We start from the raw sequence: 16,043 nt of genomic DNA, 5'->3' as shown, positions 1-16,043 counted from the left end.
CTCGGTCCGCTTTTAATTTGTCAAGAACTGTCTATGCGTCACTTCCTGTGGAGGGAGTTTAACACGGAAGAGGGTGTAGTCCTGCTGAGTTGGGAGTTGTCCGGCTGTGTCGCTGAAGGCTTCGGCGGACGTCACGGCTTTTTACCAGACACAGGCAGCCACGGCCCGTAGAAGCCCGGCCCAGCGCCCCCAACACGCCCGACTGCAACTCCAGCCGAACTTCCAGAACCACGTCCACTCCGCTAGCCTGCTAACAGCTAGCCTGACCCGCTAACCGGGAAGTGACGGAGTCTGGCCGAGTCGCTGTAGCAGCTGCTTCATCTGGGAGAGGACGCGGACAGGTGAGGATGTCCCGGTTCACCTGTTGTTGTCAGTCAGTCAGTCAGTCAGTCAGTCTGCTGCTAATATGCTAACTAAGCGCGGTTAGCTGCAGCTGTTCGCCTGCTTATTGGCTCAATAACACGTCAGTCTGAAGAATAAGTGCAGCAAAGCCCAAGTTTTCTTCTTCTTCTTTTTCTTCTTCTTCTTCTTCCTCTTTTATGAAGATCAGCAAACAGGAGGCAGCCACAGACAACAGGTAGACTGCAGGTGCAGCTGGCTGCATGTCATGTTGTGCAGGAACAATCCAAGTCCTCTGCACCTTGATAGATGTTTTGAGAAGATCAGATCGACGAGGAATCACCCCTAACTAGACCTTCTTCTTCTTCTTCTTCTTCTTCTTCTTCTTCTTCTTCTTTTTCTTCTCCTCGTGTGTGTGCAGGAGGAGAAAGATGAGTGCGGGACTGAACAGCATCGACGCTGTCAAGAGGAGGATCAGGGACCTGCAGGAGCAGGCGGACGAGGCCAATGAGCGGGCCGAGCGGCTGCAGAAGGACCTGGAGACAGAGCGTAGGACCAGGGAGGAGGTAGGACTCACAGCGGCCCACCTGTGCAGGCCTGAAGGGGGGTTTGGAGGAGGAGGAGATGGTGGGGGCGGGCGGGCCCTTCAAGGTGAGGTGACGCCTGAGATTCCCAGTGAGACGAGTCACAACCTGTCAAAGAATTCAAGAGTTCCAAAACGGCTGCTAAGCTCGAGCAGCAGGAGTCTGCAGCTTCTCCTGCCCTTTTAAGGGTGTGTGTGTGTGTGTGTGTGTGTGTGTGTGTGTGTGTGTGTGTGTGTGTGTGTGTGTGTGTGTGTGTGTGTGTGTGTGTGTGTGTTGAGCTGTTGTGTGTTGAGCTGTTGTGTGAGGGTGGGTCTGACGACTTGTGTGTTTACTGTATGCAGGTGGAATGAAATGAAGCAGCTGACAGGACGCATTAGTTTGCTTTCAACAAGTTTTTTTTATTTATTTATTTATTTATTTTTTAACACACACACACACACACACACATTTTGTGTGTGTGTGTGTGTGCTTTAAGACAACTTGTGGAACATTTCCAGCCCATTCATTCCCCTGAAGACCCGGTTCTTGAAGGTGTTGTTGGTTCTGGAGGCCGTTGCTGCGTCAGAACAAACAAACCAAACTCACTGCTGTCACCTGCCGAGCACACCACATCCTTCCAGGCCCTCCCTGCTAATGAGCCAGGGTGTGTGTGTTGAATGGGTCCCGTGAGATCCTGGCTGTTGGTTTAGATGAACCAGTTCCACTCTGGACCTCCTGCAGCAGGAACACTATCAGGAGCTCCCTGCTGTGTTTTCTTTGTTGCTTTGCGTGAGAGTCAACACCCAGAAGAAGCAGCAGTGACGCTGCTCTTTCTAAATAAAAACCAGTGTTTCCAGTTCCTGCGGCTCCGCCCTGCTGGCCTGGAGGACAGTAGGTGTGGCTCCAACACTCGTCCTGAAGACCAGCAGGTCTGTGAGGGACCAGGACAAAGGCCAGGTCCAGGTCGTAGTCTTGAACATGAAGTCAGACGGTGGGAGATGCAACATCTCCAGCCCAGCTTCCTTGAAGTCCCTCTTGTGGACATGCTCTCAGTGCCACTAGGGGGAGCCGTCTCCACCCTCTGATAGGTTCCCTGCTGTTGAACTCCAGGAACCTGGAACACTTTCAACACAGCACATTTTTTTGGTGTGGCTGCTTCAGCGTGAAGTCATTTATTTAAAATGAATTTAAATTGAATTAAAAAAAAAGATGAATAATAAATAATAATAAAAAGTAATACATTAAAATAATGCATTGTTATTATGCCTCTGATGCTTCACAACTTTGCAGTTAACTGCAGCCGCACTGGGTCTCTATCACTGGGAAACATCTGCCGCACCAGCAGGCACGGAGCCTATGATAACACGTACACACACACACACACACACACACACACACACACACATGCACACACACACACACACACACACACACACACACACACAGGCTGACGTTTGCTGTTGAACTGTTTGATGTTGTGGTTGTTGTCTTAATAATATATTTCTGCACAGATGAATTGGACTGTTGAACATTTGATAGCCTCTGTAGTCATGTGACCACGTGAGTCCAATACAGAGGCCAAAGCAGTAATTTGTAGACACACCCCTTCTAAACAAATGGGCCTACTTCTGTTATTATCGTGCTTTCTTTGTCATTTATTCTTTTTTTGTTGGATGGATGGATGGATGGATGGATGTCCTTTATTGATCCCAAATTGGGAAGCTCTGCTGTTGCAGTACTAAAAACCCTCAATCCAACCATAACCATTGCTAGAAGGAACCTCCAAGTCAATTCAATTCATTAACAATTAGATCAAAAGGACAAGAGCAAGATGTGGCCACTCTATTGTGGTCAGCCAGTTGACTCGCTGCCCCCTGCTGGTTGTCTTGCAGTCTGAGATGGAGCAGATGACTCTGTCCAAGCGTCTGCAGTGCAAAGAGGACGAATTGGACAAACTCCAGGATGAGCTGCAGGTGCACCTGTCCAAGCTGTCAGAGGTGGAGCAAAAGGCCGACGAGAGCGAAAGGTCAGTCACACACACACACACACACACACACACACACACACACAGAACCGGTGTTGACGTGCTGCTGACCGTGTGTGTCCCCAGAGGGAAGAAGGTGATCGAGAACAGGGCGATGAAGGACGAGGAGCAGATCGAGGAGATGACCGTGACCCTGAAAGAGGTCAAGACGGTGGCCGAGGAGGCCGACAGGAAGTGTGAAGAGGTAACGCAACAACTCTGGGAAATGTTAGTTTGGTGTGTGTGATTCTGCAGCCAGCCACTAGGGGGAGCAGGCAGGCCATGCTGCTGCTATTGATTCTCTCCGAAGAACACATTGATTATCTGTTGTTGTGGTGGTTGTTGTTGTTGTTGTTGTGTGTTTGACCACATGTTGACACACTGCTGCTGTTGGTGGTTTGGCAGGTGAGCCGTAAACTGATCATGGTGCAGACAGACCTGGATAAGGCCGAGGTCCGAGCTGAGAAGTACCAAAGGTACACACACACACACACACACACACACACACACACACACACACACACACACACACAGTCAGTGTGTGTCTGGTCAGTCAGTGTGTTGACGTGCACTTCAGAGGACGAGACCTGGATGATGTCATCACACTCTGAGAATGATGTGATGTCACACTACACAAAGTGTGTGTGTGTGTGTGTGTAACTGTGTCCCTCTGCCATGACCTTTGACCTGCAGCGAAGCGCGAGTTTTAGAGGATGAGCTGAAAACGGCCTCCACTACCCTCAAGTCTCTGGAGGCTCAGTCTGAGAAGGTGAGTGGGTGTGGTCACTGGGACGGCTAGCCCCTCCCACACCACCTGAGCATGTGATCTCTGTTCTCTGATTGGCTGTCTCTCTCTCTGTCTCGCTGTGTCTCAGTACCTGGACAACGAGTACAAGTACGAGGCCGAGATCACTAAACTGAGCAGCCAACTCAAAGAGGTGGAGGAAACTCAAAGTCTGATTGGTGGGGAAGGGTGGAGGGGGAGTGGCCTGACTCCCTGTTTGTAACCCAACCACTTCCTGTTTCCAGGCTGAGAGCCGGGCAGAGCTCGCCGAGCGCAGCAACATGGTGCTGGAGAGTAAAATTGAGAAACTGGAAGGTGAGTGGCATCATCGTCGTCGTCGAGTCGTGACCTGCGTGGTCTTGGCCGGCCTCCAATGCACGCGGAAGCTGCTTGGATCGCTCATGTGTCTGTTCTCCTGCAGATTGTCTCACCTTGGCCAAAGAGGAGAACGACCAAATCAACAACACTTTTCAACAGACTCTGCAAGACCTCAACGCCATCTGAAGCCCCGCCCCTCTCTGCCACCTGAATGGTGGGAGACTGATCCCACCCCCGCCCCCCTCCCCTCTCCCCATCCCTCCTTTCTTAAATCTATTATCACATTCCTTCACTCAAACTTTCGCTGAGGTCACGTTCAGACTGTTGCTTTACTTCCCTCCACCTGTCTGGCCCCACCCCCACCCCCGCCCCTCCTCCCCCTCCGATGGTGCCACTCCCGCAGTGTTACAGGCCGGCAGAGGAGGAGCTGCTAGAAGGGACAGTTTAACAGACTGGCAGCCATTCCCTCGTCCACCACTAACTGATGACTAACTCAGCTCTGGGTGTTTTGTCTTAACGGTTTGTCTCGTTGTTTTTCTTTGACACTGTTGATGATTATAGCCAAGGTCTTAGTAGCCAATGATTTAATACTACTTTTCTTTGGGTTGTTGTTGTTGTTGTTGTTGATGAAAGGGAGGCGGGGCATGGTTTACAGTGTCCAATCATAGTGAGGCATTCCGCCAGACGTGAGCTCGTTCAGGTGCCAACCAGAGGTCAGACACATTCCCTTTAAGTGACCTTTGACCTGACCCTTCGGAGAGTTTCTGTGTGGACGACGAGGTCATCGCCACTGTGAAAGTGTCAAAGGTCAAACTGGATTTTATAAAATAAAAGCATGTGTGATATGTAGCTCGAACACGTCTCTGGTGTCGCTTCTTCATCTTTTAGCTGCACTGTTAGCTGTTAGCACAGAGGTGGGCAAACTATGGCCCGGGAGCCATAAGCAGCCCCTGAAGCTTTTTATTTCGGCCCTTCAGCCAAACTTAAAGAATTGTTATTAACAGTCAGTCAGTCATAAAATAGCTGTATTTCATCCACTTTTTCAGAGAGTCATTTCAATAAAGAGCTAAATATTTATTCATTTATTTAATTTTCATTATTTATTTACACTGCAGTTAGTCCAGATAATTTTCTCCCATCATGCTTTGCGCTCTGGCTGCATCCATCCCTGGAGGCTCATTGTTCCGTCCCTCCCAAGAACTGCCTCAGGATTGGCTGCAGCTGCTCCTCTAACGAGGGGGCGTCGGCCTCATTGGTGATGATCCAATCGAATCGGACGCCGCTGTCCAGGCCACATTCTGACTCTGCGTCGTCCACGCCTGTGAGGGAGACGCTGGTTAAACCCCTCCCCCACTGCAACCAGGGCTCTCGGACCAATGGGAGCCTACCTGGAGTGAAGCTCCACCCCCTCAGCTGCCGCGTCGCCTCTGAACTTTGAACTCTGACTGTCTGCGTCTGTCGAGGGAAGCGGGACCAGAACCACTGCAGGTCGCTCAAGCGCCGGGCGTCACTCACCACCTGACAGCCAGAGAGCAGCAGAGAGCTGAGTGGGAGGAGTGTCAGAGAGGTCAGAGGTCAGGGCCAGCTGGTCCTTCTCTGCAAGCCTAAACTTAGTGCATTTTCCGATAAATATAATAATTAGGTTATTCTCCATAGTCTGTTCTTTTCACATTATATAATATCCACTAGGTGGCGCTGCTTCCATTGTTGTATATTCCGGTAGAATTCTTATCCAATCACATTCCAGCTAGCTTGTGTTGTCAGGTTCTATAAAATCTGCCTGAGGCCTCCTGTTGGCTGTCAGTGAACGCACCACCGTCAGTGAACGCATCACAGTTAGTTGCAACAGCCAACCAGATCTGGCGTCTGGAGCCCTGTGATTGGATGAGAACCTGAGGGCCTCTACTGAACTCAACCTGGAGGTCCAGTTGCCACCTTGAACCTACGATGGCTGAAGGAGAAGATGAAGATTTAGTTGCTGAATCATCTGCAATTTCTAATGTTAATAACGTGGCACACTGGAGCAGCAGCAACATTGTTCAATGACTTGGTAGTTCAATAGTTTGTCCTGTTATCGTCTCGTTGGTCTGAACGATGGACAATGTGCAGTTTATTGGACAAGAGCTTATGCTCACACTGTAGTGTTGCTGAACTGATTAAAACTTTGTTGAGGAATCTCTTAAAATCACATTTATTTGTAAGTTTTGACAGCATCAGTGGCCTCAGTTACGGAATCTGAATTGTGATCGAAATGTTTTGCTCCACCAGGTCTCCTACGTGATGGTGATGTGATGCGTCTATGGATTCTCCTGCCGCAGTGTCATACCGAGGGTCTTATAAAGTGGATTAATTTCGGTTGGACTAAATTTGACGTCACTGAGGCCTCGGCGTGGAATGCACGGGCCTCCACTGGTCAGGCCACACCCACCCACAGCGGTTGCTCCGCCCCCCTGGTTGCCAGGCGACAGAAGAACCCAGGGTCCTGGCGCCGCCGACTCTCCCCCCAGCGGATCATGTCGGCCCGGTGCTGCTCCTTGTAGGGCCCGGGGCCCAGGAGCTGCTCCAGGTCCAGACCGTGCTCCTGTAGAGGGAACCACAGCACCAGCGGGACTCAGAGGGTCAGTCGGTCGCCATGGTAACCCAGCAGGAGGGCGGGGCTCTCACCTGAGCGTACTGCTGCTTGAGGGGACCAGACAGCCGCAGCACACAGCAAACTTCTGCTCCCAAACTGCAGAGGAGAAGACGAGTGCGATGATCAGGCCAGTGTCTCCCCCTGATGGACAACATTTTAACTGCAAACGCATCTGAAGTTGGAAAAAGCAGGAACCCAGATTCTTCTCAGTAGTTTGATGTGAATTTTGTGAATTGAGGTCAATCAGCGCAACTAGTGAACTTCAATCCTGCCGACTTTGTCCCTCAAGGACCAGATGGAATGATTTTATTCTACAGATTATTACCTTCACCCTGAATTGAACCCAAACCAGGCCGTGGTTGAAAAAGACGCGTCTTAATTGGTAACTGAGATAGCAAATAGACTGACAATACAATTCTTCTTTGGACGGCAGTATTTTTTTTTTTTTTTTTTAATTTGCCATCAGTAATAAAAATCTGGTAGTGGCTGGGAGAACTTCTTAAAAACTATGTATTGTGTTAATGCGGGTTTTTAAGTCATCAATCTCCCAAGGTGGAACTGATATCAGCCTTTATGACGTCATCATCCTGGTCGAACCTCCGCTCACTCCATCCAGGTTCTGATCAGTTTGTTGACGCTCATTCAGCTGCTATCGATCAGGACGTCATATTCACCGCTCGCGGATCCGGTCCGTCACATAATCCTTCCCGGACTTCCGCTTCCCGCTGAAGACCAGGATCAGCCTGGGTTCGGACACCGCCTCTTCCATGTGCTTCGGTTCCGGACGATTCCGATCACCGATCACCGATCAGCGGCATGTTTTTGTACCAGCTCGGTGATCCGACTGTCGGACCACTCCGGGTCGGTACCGTAAATATTAGACCAAACAGGAAGTTCTTCCTGCTGGAGTCTCTCGGGCGCTCCACGCAGGGTTTGGGGTCACATGACCTGTCAACATGCGTCTCGGTTGTGTTTCCGTGACATGAACAAGTTGTTTAACGGAGAGCAGCAGTGGAAGATAGTCTGGAGTCGTTTCTTGAGGTGCGCTGTGTTTTGCATAGTTACGGTAACACGTGATCATCGCCACATTGCGGACGGAACCAATATGGGCCTGTAGTGGGGGTGGAGAAGGGGTCCGGGTGCATGTCGGGACATTTCTAGAACGTTCACAATGTTAGAAGATACCTACCCTTAATCTTCGAGATTATTATTATTATTATTTATTTATTTAATTTATTTTTTTTTTGATTTTTTCGAATTTTTCATTGTTGTTGAAAACAATTAGAATTCACGTTCTAGGCGCCTTGACGCGGACACTCCTCCCCCCCACCCCCTCTATTTTGGCTCCTTCCTGTTGCGGAAGGATGCGGGTCAAAGGTCACCAGAGCTGCGGGCAAGATGGCGGCACTGCGGCGGTTCGGAGCAGTCAAACTGGTGGGCGTCGTGAGGAGCGCCACCAACAGGGTGAGAACTGCAGACCTACAAAGAGTCTGTTAAACAGCGACACAACCAGCAGCCGGTGGCGGGTGCGATGGGGGTCAGTCAGGTGTCGGTGTGACCTTTGACCCAGTTTGACTAACAGATGAAAATGCACCAACCGCTTGGACCGACTGGTGTTAAGCAGAAACACTGTTTGGTTACACAGTTTGTTCCTCAATGCCGTTGAGTGTTCAGTGCTTGGCCCCGCCCTCTCAGTGAAGCCCCGCCCCTCTCTTGCAGTCATGGATCCATGGCTCGGCGGTGCGCGCCCAGAGGCCGGACCTGTTCCCGCCGGCCGAGGACGCCATGCTGCCGGCGGGCAGCTTCGGCAGCAAGGTGGCCTTCATCACCGGGGGCGGCACCGGGCTGGGCCGCGCCATGACCACCACCCTGTCCCAGCTGGGGGCGCAGTGCGTCATTGCCAGCAGGTCAGAGGTCACCTCCGCACTCCTCAGCAGCCCCCCCACAACTGCTCCAAATAATGGCCTCTTGTTGTTGTTGTTGTTGTGATGGTGCTGCTGGTGCTGCTGGTGCTGCTGGTGCTCAGGAAGTTGGACGTCCTGCAGAAAACAGCAGAGGAGATCAGCAGTCAGACTGGGAACAAGGTGTGAGACCAGAACCAGAACCAGAACCTGAATCTGACCTGAATCTGTTCCCCCGACAGATAGTAACTGGTGTGTGTGTGTGTGTGTGTGTGTGTGTGTGTGTGTGTGTGTGTGTGTGTGTGTGTGTGTGTGTCCTCAGGTCCATGCAGTGCAGTGTGATGTCAGAGACCCTCAGGCCGTCTCGCAGTGCATCGACTCCATGGAAAGTCTGACGGGGCTCCCAGATGTGAGTGTGTTGGTGCTGCACACACACTCTGAATCCCAAAGGGAACATCAACAGTGTTCAGGAGCTAAACTGTTTGACTGGTGGGGTCAAAAAAAAAAAAAAAAATCGAGTTTTTCAGAGAAAAATTTATTTTTTATGTTTGATGGAAATCGTCCAGCGCGAGCGTCCAGTCTTCATCACAGCGTCTCCGTGTGGCTGCAGGTGATCATCAACAACGCCGCAGGAAATTTTGTGTGTCCCTCGGAGCGTCTGTCGGCCAACGCCTGGCGCAGCGTCACCGACATCGTGCTGAACGGGACGGCCTTCGTCACCCTGGAGCTGGGCAAGAGGCTGATTGCCAGTCAGAAAGGTCAGAGGTCAAGTGGGAGCCTGGGAGTTGGTGGGGGGGGTGGGGGGGGTCGGTCTGAGTGTGGCGTGGACTTTGCTGATTGTTGTTGATGCTGATGACAGCCGCCTCCTTCCTGGCCATCACCACCATCTACGCCGAGTCGGGCTCCGGGTTCGTGACCCCCAGCGCCTCGGCCAAGGCCGGCGTGGAGGCGCTCTACAAGTCAGTGGCACCAACCAGGAAGTGACCTCAGGTTCTGCCGCTGGTGCTGCTGCTGTACAACTGTTGCTGTCGTCATGCAGGTCCCTGGCTGCAGAGTGGGGGCGCTATGGCCACAGGTTCAACATCATCCAGCCTGGACCAATCAGAACCAAGGTACCTCCTGAGACCCAAAATGAATACATCCCATAATACCCTCAATATGACCTTAAGGTTTGAGAATCCATGGAGAATCACACCGACACGTTGCATCACCTTCATGTAGGACGAGGAGTGGGCCCTCCGGATTGAGCGGTGAACCTTTTTATATGGACCCAGACAAGTTCTGCTTCAACACTCAATATGGACCAAGCAAAGCTTGATACTACACAATAAATAACTTCATATTGCAAACATGCAAAATCGAATTTCAAATAAAAATCTTTTATTATTTTTTTTATTTGTCGGTGCCCCCTACTGGAGACCGCCTCCCCCACCACTAGAACCAGTCCACCTGCAGCGAATGATGAGCTCTGGCTGTTGTTGTTGTTGTTGTAGGGGGCCTTCAGCCGACTGGACCCGACCGGCGCCTTCGAGAAGGCCATGATTGGACGAATCCCGACGGGTCGGCTGGGGACGCCGGCCGAGATCGCCAACTTGGCGGCATACGTTAGCAGCGGCTACGCTAGCTGGATGTCTGGAGCCGTGAGTGAACGACTGGGCTGAGGGTTAGGGGGTCAGAGGTCAGAGGTCAGAGGTGTGTGTTCCCATCCAGGTGATCCGGTTTGACGGCGGCGAGTATGTGTCCATGGCAGGAGAGTTCAACGAGCTGCGGCGAGTGAGTGTCACGCTCTAATGGTTCCCCCAGAAACACACCCGGCGGGTCTCCTCTCTGAGTCAGCAGTGTGTGTGTGTGTGTGTGTGTGTGTGTGTGTGTGTGTGTGTGTGTGTGTGTGTGTGTGTGTGTGTGTGTCAGGTGACCCCGGAGCAGTGGAAGGCCATGGAGGCCATGATCAGAAACACCAAAGGCTCCTGAAGACACCGACCACTGCGACCAATCAGACGGCAGCCTGGAGGCGGCCACGCCCACCTGCCAGCATTATGGGAAAAATCGGATGATTGTTTGTTAACAAACTCTTTATTGATGTATTTTTTTTTTAATAACTGCTGCTCTCGGCTGCTACTGATGCTAACCAGTAGCGCGAGCATGTTAGCATGAGCTACCAGTGATTGTCTTCATGTTGCTGATAAATCTTTGTTGTTGGCTGGTGCCTAATCTTCTGTCTGACCTCACCTCGGCTGTGTCAGCGCCCCCTCCTGGTCTGGAGGAGAACTGACCTGCTGTAGGAAACTTGTTAATCACTAAAAATACATTTTGACACATTAAAGCTGTTGACTGTTGTTGGACTGGTTTTTATTGACTCCTCAAGCTGCTGCTGCTGCTGCGTCAGTCAGTCAGTCAGTCAGTCAGTCAGCCCGCCAGTTGTCCAGTGGTGGCGCTATGGGCCCCGGTCAGTGCGTGTTGATGCTCTCCTGCTGGCAGCGGGAGATCAGCCGGGTCACCAGCTTCTGCAGAACCTCAGACTGCATCTTGCTGGTCTCCAGAACCTCCTCGTGATGAACCTTCTCCTCCCGGCCGTATTCCAGAGACACCTGCAACACGTTGATCAGTACAGACAGGCTCCAGAGGTGTCACCACCTAGTGGTGGCAGCACCAGAGGTAACTTCCTTTCAAATGCAGCCTTGGAAGGATGCAGAGCCTGGACTGAGACACAGCCTATGTTATGGAGAAGATAACAGCCCACCTTCATCTAAAGATGAATATTTTCAGTGTAGTTTAGTACAATCACAGGTCTCACAAGTGCTCCTTAAAACTAGGTGTCTCCAGGTATGTGCAGGTGTCTCCAGGTGTGCGACCGAACCTTGTTGGTGATGAGCGACAGGCCGAGGACTCGCAGGCCGCAGTGCTTGGCCACCGTCACCTCAGGGACCATGCTCATACCTGGGCAGGAGGACAGGGGTCAGCAGAGGTCAGGTGATCAGGTGACCGCTGCACCTGTCAATCCGTCTGTCAGTCTGTCCTACCCACAGAGTCGCAGCCCAGGATCTGCAGCATGCGGGCCTCGGCGATGGTCTCGAAGTTGGGCCCGCTCACCATGCAGTACACACCCTCCCTCATGATGTCGCTGCAGCCCAGCTCGGCGCCCACCTCCAGCGCCAGCCGCCGCAGAACCTTGCTGTAAGCGTCAGACATGCAGGGGAACCGGATCCCGAACCTGAACACACACACGTGGCATCACCATGGATTAATTGCTGGTTTCTGCCAAATGATATTTGCAGAGTGGCATCGTTAGAATGCAGGGGAGTTTTTCCAGGCCTCTGTCGCACTTTGCTTGCTCTGGGAGCCCAGTTGGTTCTCTTTCTCTGATTGTACGAAGCGCTTTGAGACGTTTTTGGATGTGATTTAGTGCTGTACAAATAAAAGCTGATTGACTGATTGATATATCAACATGTCCGAAAAGTGGAAAAAAATGACATAGGCTGTGTCTCAGCTCAGGCTTTGCATCCTTGGAAGGAAGCGTCCGCCGTCTGAAGGAAGCGTCCTCCAAGGACCCGGCCCAGAAGGACCGACCCAAACCCCGCCTCCCCGGTAACCACACGGGACGGTCTAGCCTTGGGCGTATTTCCTGGTTGCGTCACCGCCGTTCCCTCCTGCTGGCCAACCCAGGAAGTGACGTTTTCATAGCATCAAGCTAACCATTGGTTCACCATCTAACGATGGCGTTGGATGTTCAAATCAGTAAAAACCCTGCGTTGAAAACTGAATATTTGATGTGAAACTTCAATATTTAAATTTATACATGGTGTCTTTGCCAGTAGATGGCGCTAATTTCAGCCGACTTCCCAGGATCCCAGGATGCTTTGCAGCAGCAGGCAAAGCATCCTGGGATACAGAAGGAGGTGAAGGATAGTAGCGGTGCAGCCTTGGAATGGGCTAACAGTAGGACGCATTCCCAGTACGCATTTGGAGCGTCCTTCTGACTTTTGGGAAGTGGGAGGAGCCTTCATGCAGTGCTATGACGCAACTTCCTTTCAAACGCAGCCTTGGAAGGATGCAGAGCCTGGATTGAGACACAGCCATAGTATAGTGTGTCTTTTTTTCCCCGCTGGGCCACCCAGCAAAGCCTCGCCCCCAGCCCTCCTACCTCTCGTCGTTAGGTCCAAACAGCGGGTGCTGCCCTGCGAAGCCCGGCAGGTTGATGTGGTCCTTGATGATCATGATGTCGCCCACCTTGAAGTCGTCGCAGAGACCACCAGAGGCGTTGATCACCAGCATGGACTCCACCCCCATCAGCTTGAAGGTCCTCACGGGGAAGGTCACCTGAGAGGCACACACGCCATGGTTTAGTCTAGTTCTTTCTAGAGCTACACTCCGATTCTTCCACCCTTCCAGCCTCGCACACATCGGTCCATTGTGTTTCCTGCATCTCAGCGGGATGGGAGGGCGGAGCCAGTGGGCCAGCTGAGTAGAGCAGGTGGGTGGAGCAGCAAGGACTCACCTGGCAGAGCGAGTATCCTTCATACAGGTGGAAGTGACCCTTCATGAAGACACAGGAGGTCCCATCAATGGTTCCAAACACCAGGCTGCCCTCATGACCCGTAACTGGTAGAGAGACACTGAGTCAGAGGGAGAGAAGGAGAGAGAGAGAGAGAGAGAGAGAGAGAGAGAGAGAGACAGAGCCTCACCTGTGCTGACGGGGAAGTTGGGGACGTCCTGGTACCTGAAGGTCTTCTTGTTGGCGGCTCCGTCGGCCAGCAGCCCCAGTCCAGAACCGCAGATCACTGCCACCTTGGGCCGGTGGTGCGTCTGCTGCAGCAGCCACTCGGTGGTCAGCTTGTAGTCGTCGAAGGAGCAGCAGCTGGGAGGGTCAGAGGTCAAACAGCGGTCAAAGGCCACGGTGCAGACCAGCAGCAGGCTTTGACGCAGTCGGTGGAGAAGAAGATGTTCCAGAGGGAAACACGAGTCGACAACAAAAGCCTCTAAACCATCGAGATGTCTCATGAGTTCCTCTTCAGCTGCTCTCTGCTGCCCCCTGCTGGCAGCAGGAGGAAACTGGCCAAAGGTGATTTTTTTTTTTTTTTTTTTTTCCTCCAGATTCAACAACTCTTTCTTCTTCTTCCTCCCTTCAGCTTCACTTCTTCTTCTGCTGCTGCTGCTCTCTGATTCTCTGGCACCTGTTAGCACTTCCTGTGGAGTTCTACTTCCTGTGGTGTTCCAATGAACTTCCTCTGGGATTCTACTTCCTGTGGAGTTTCCACTTCCTGTGGGATTTCACTTCCTGTGGAGTTCTACTTCCTGTGTGGCTCCAATCAACTTCCTGTGAGGTTTTCTGATTGCTGTGCTCACCATGACCGGCGAGGTATTGTTTCCATTTGTGACATCACAGAGGGCTCAGGGAGTGTCTTACCATGGACTTTCAAAGCAAAGGTTGCACAGCTGAAGAAGTGAAGGACGGACTGTTGGAATTACTGCCTGGTTCACGGTGCAGAGGAGACCAATGGCTGATGAGTTTATAAAAGGTGGAGAACATGAAGAACTCAGACAGAATGAGAAACACAACATTGCAATGTGTTGTTGTTGTTGTTGCTGTTGTTGTTGCTGTTTGTGGCAGCTCCTTCTTCTGATGATTCACTGGTTCCTCTCTAGTGGAGCTTCCAGGAGGAGAGCAGAGTGACAGGTGAACCAGGTGAGCTGCTGGTCAGCTGACATTGATAGATAGATCTCTGATTCTCTGTTGCTGAAGATTGAACCCCAGATAAGGAAGAAGAAGAGAGGAGGAGGAGGAAGAGGAGGAGGAGTAGAGGCGGAGGTCCTCGGGGATACTTGACTTGTCAATCACGCTGCTGTAACGCATGGATGTATGATAAAAACTGGATACCGGACTGTCAATATGGCGGCGGGACGATTTTTCCCATTGGCCACTCAAGGTACTGCAACAAAAGAATTCCATGGGACCAAGAGGCATTTTCCCCATTGACCGCAATACAAAAATAAACATCTGTAAAATGGCTGACAGGACACCTCCTACCAAACCCATGCTTTATAATATAACCTTTGTACTGTATATTTCTATTCATAGACCTTTTGTCTCTCTCAATAGTTTCTAAAGGCTAGAAAACCCCCACAAAAGTCTACCTTAGCGCTGCCCGGGCAGATGGAGCATAGAAAACATGGCCAAAAACGCAAGGGTGGTTCTGAAAAGCTCGGGGATTATAAAGGCAAAAATGCTAATTTGGCTAAACGCTAGTTAATGCCGCAAAATGCATGGGCCTGAGTTAGGATTAAAGTTCAAGGTCAGGCCTTGCAGAGAGAACTGTTTGGGGTTAAGGTAAACTTGTTGTTGTTGTTGTTGTTGTTGTTGTTGTTGTGCTCAGGCTGATGAGTCAGTGCCCCCATGCAGCAGCGTTATTTCATCAGTATTATTCAACCAAGGCTTCAGGAGGTTTTAACTTAACGTGCTCTCGCCTCATGACTTATATCGTAACTGTAACTGTATTGCATATGGTAACTTCAGTAATGTTTTTTTGTCTCTCACCCACATAAATATACAGCGTGCTCCAGAGGAGACCCCTAGGGGGCACTGTTGTACACAAAGGCAAAGACAGGAAAGATTCTTCTTCACGTTTCAAGTTTTTACTTTACAAATGTCTTTAGTTCTCATGTTCATACATCTTCTGGGTTTTTAGATACTATATACTTTATATATAATATATACATGACTTTACAGCTTTGTTGTTTATCTATTTTCAAATGACATTTTCATTGACATGGACTCATTGTTGTAATTATGTTGCACTCTGGTGGTTTACCCATGCTATAGTTATTTACTTCTAACAGCCTGGCAAATTGGTCGGCCAAATTTGATTGTATCAACGACTCGCTTGCATTCAAATCACTACTGCACGCTTTAAAATAACTACACTGCTGTAATTGTTTTACTCTAGGCTACTTACGGCTTCAGGTTAATGTTCACTATATGATTATTGTCCAAAACACCATCAAATGCTGTTTTTTTTTTTTTATCCCACACCGCACATGAAGCGGGCCAGTCTATCAATAATTCCCGGGCCACTTCCCCCCCCCCCCCCCCCCCCCCCCCGAGACCGTCCCTGCCGGAGGAGGTAGAGGAAGGAGGAGGTGGCGAGGGAGAAGCAGAGGAACTCAAGAAGGAGGAGGAGGTGTTGGAAGAGGAAGAAGAGGAGATGGAGGAGGAGGAGGTGGAGGAGAAAGGCTCTCACCAGTTTCCTTTGGCGTGCATCGTGGCTGCAGAGACACAACAAGACGGCGCTGTGACGGGTGAAAGTCCAGCAGGGAGGTGTGCTCTCCTCTGATTGGCTGAGCCATCCAGTCAGCCGGGGTTCATTGACTGTGCGTACACGTGACCTTTGACCCTTGGCAGCATGGCGAATGGGACGGCGAGACTCGAGCAGAATCGACACTTTCAGCAAAGAAGCAACAAAAGTTATGAAGCGAGCAGGTGAGTTGT

General features: G+C 51.0%; 4 protein-coding genes across 5 annotated transcripts; 2 read left to right on the top strand and 2 right to left on the bottom strand.

The window, feature by feature from the left end:
• Positions 1-66: 66 nt before the first annotated feature.
• LOC142901313 (uncharacterized) lies at positions 67-4,883 on the top strand. Of its 2 annotated transcripts, XM_076045788.1 has the most exons (10): positions 67-355; positions 558-577; positions 761-905; positions 2,795-2,928; positions 3,013-3,130; positions 3,331-3,401; positions 3,619-3,694; positions 3,801-3,863; positions 3,955-4,024; positions 4,131-4,883. In XM_076045788.1, exons 3-10 carry the CDS (start codon positions 771-773, stop codon positions 4,211-4,213), a joined length of 750 nt encoding a protein of 249 aa, XP_075901903.1. In that variant the 5' UTR covers positions 67-355; positions 558-577; positions 761-770; the 3' UTR covers positions 4,214-4,883. The 2 variants fall into 2 exon arrangements, with proteins under 2 accessions (XP_075901903.1, XP_075901902.1); XM_076045787.1 differs by lacking the exon at positions 558-577 and having other exon boundaries at positions 69-341.
• Positions 4,884-5,094: 211 nt separating this feature from the next.
• On the bottom strand, positions 5,095-7,722 carry pmvk (phosphomevalonate kinase). Its single transcript, XM_076045789.1, has 5 exons — positions 7,334-7,722; positions 6,692-6,755; positions 6,456-6,608; positions 5,416-5,545; positions 5,095-5,346 (listed from the first exon to the last, which is right to left on the bottom strand). Exons 1-5 carry the CDS (start codon positions 7,426-7,428, stop codon positions 5,204-5,206), a joined length of 585 nt encoding a protein of 194 aa, XP_075901904.1. The 5' UTR covers positions 7,429-7,722; the 3' UTR covers positions 5,095-5,203.
• A 243-nt stretch (positions 7,723-7,965) lies between these two features.
• On the top strand, positions 7,966-10,896 carry decr1 (2,4-dienoyl CoA reductase 1, mitochondrial). Its single transcript, XM_076045785.1, has 10 exons — positions 7,966-8,123; positions 8,379-8,566; positions 8,686-8,743; positions 8,883-8,969; positions 9,171-9,318; positions 9,420-9,519; positions 9,600-9,672; positions 10,054-10,200; positions 10,271-10,333; positions 10,472-10,896. The coding sequence occupies exons 1-10, from the start codon at positions 8,058-8,060 to the stop codon at positions 10,529-10,531; spliced, it is 990 nt and encodes a 329-aa protein (XP_075901900.1). The 5' UTR covers positions 7,966-8,057; the 3' UTR covers positions 10,532-10,896.
• A 68-nt stretch (positions 10,897-10,964) lies between these two features.
• Positions 10,965-15,915, bottom strand: pnp4b (purine nucleoside phosphorylase 4b). Its single transcript, XM_076045786.1, has 7 exons — positions 15,796-15,915; positions 13,243-13,415; positions 13,056-13,159; positions 12,702-12,877; positions 11,581-11,771; positions 11,418-11,497; positions 10,965-11,148 (listed from the first exon to the last, which is right to left on the bottom strand). Exons 1-7 carry the CDS (start codon positions 15,813-15,815, stop codon positions 11,008-11,010), a joined length of 885 nt encoding a protein of 294 aa, XP_075901901.1. The 5' UTR covers positions 15,816-15,915; the 3' UTR covers positions 10,965-11,007.
• Positions 15,916-16,043: the final 128 nt, after the last annotated feature.

Source organism: Nelusetta ayraudi, unplaced genomic scaffold (assembly GCF_046127955.1).
Source record: "Nelusetta ayraudi isolate G7.1 ecotype Tasmania unplaced genomic scaffold, CSIRO-AGI_Nayr_v1 ptg000087l, whole genome shotgun sequence".
Classification (NCBI taxonomy): Eukaryota; Metazoa; Chordata; class Actinopteri; order Tetraodontiformes; family Monacanthidae; genus Nelusetta; species Nelusetta ayraudi.
Note: the sequence above shows the minus strand (reverse complement) of the source record. Positions and strands in the feature narration are given on the sequence as shown.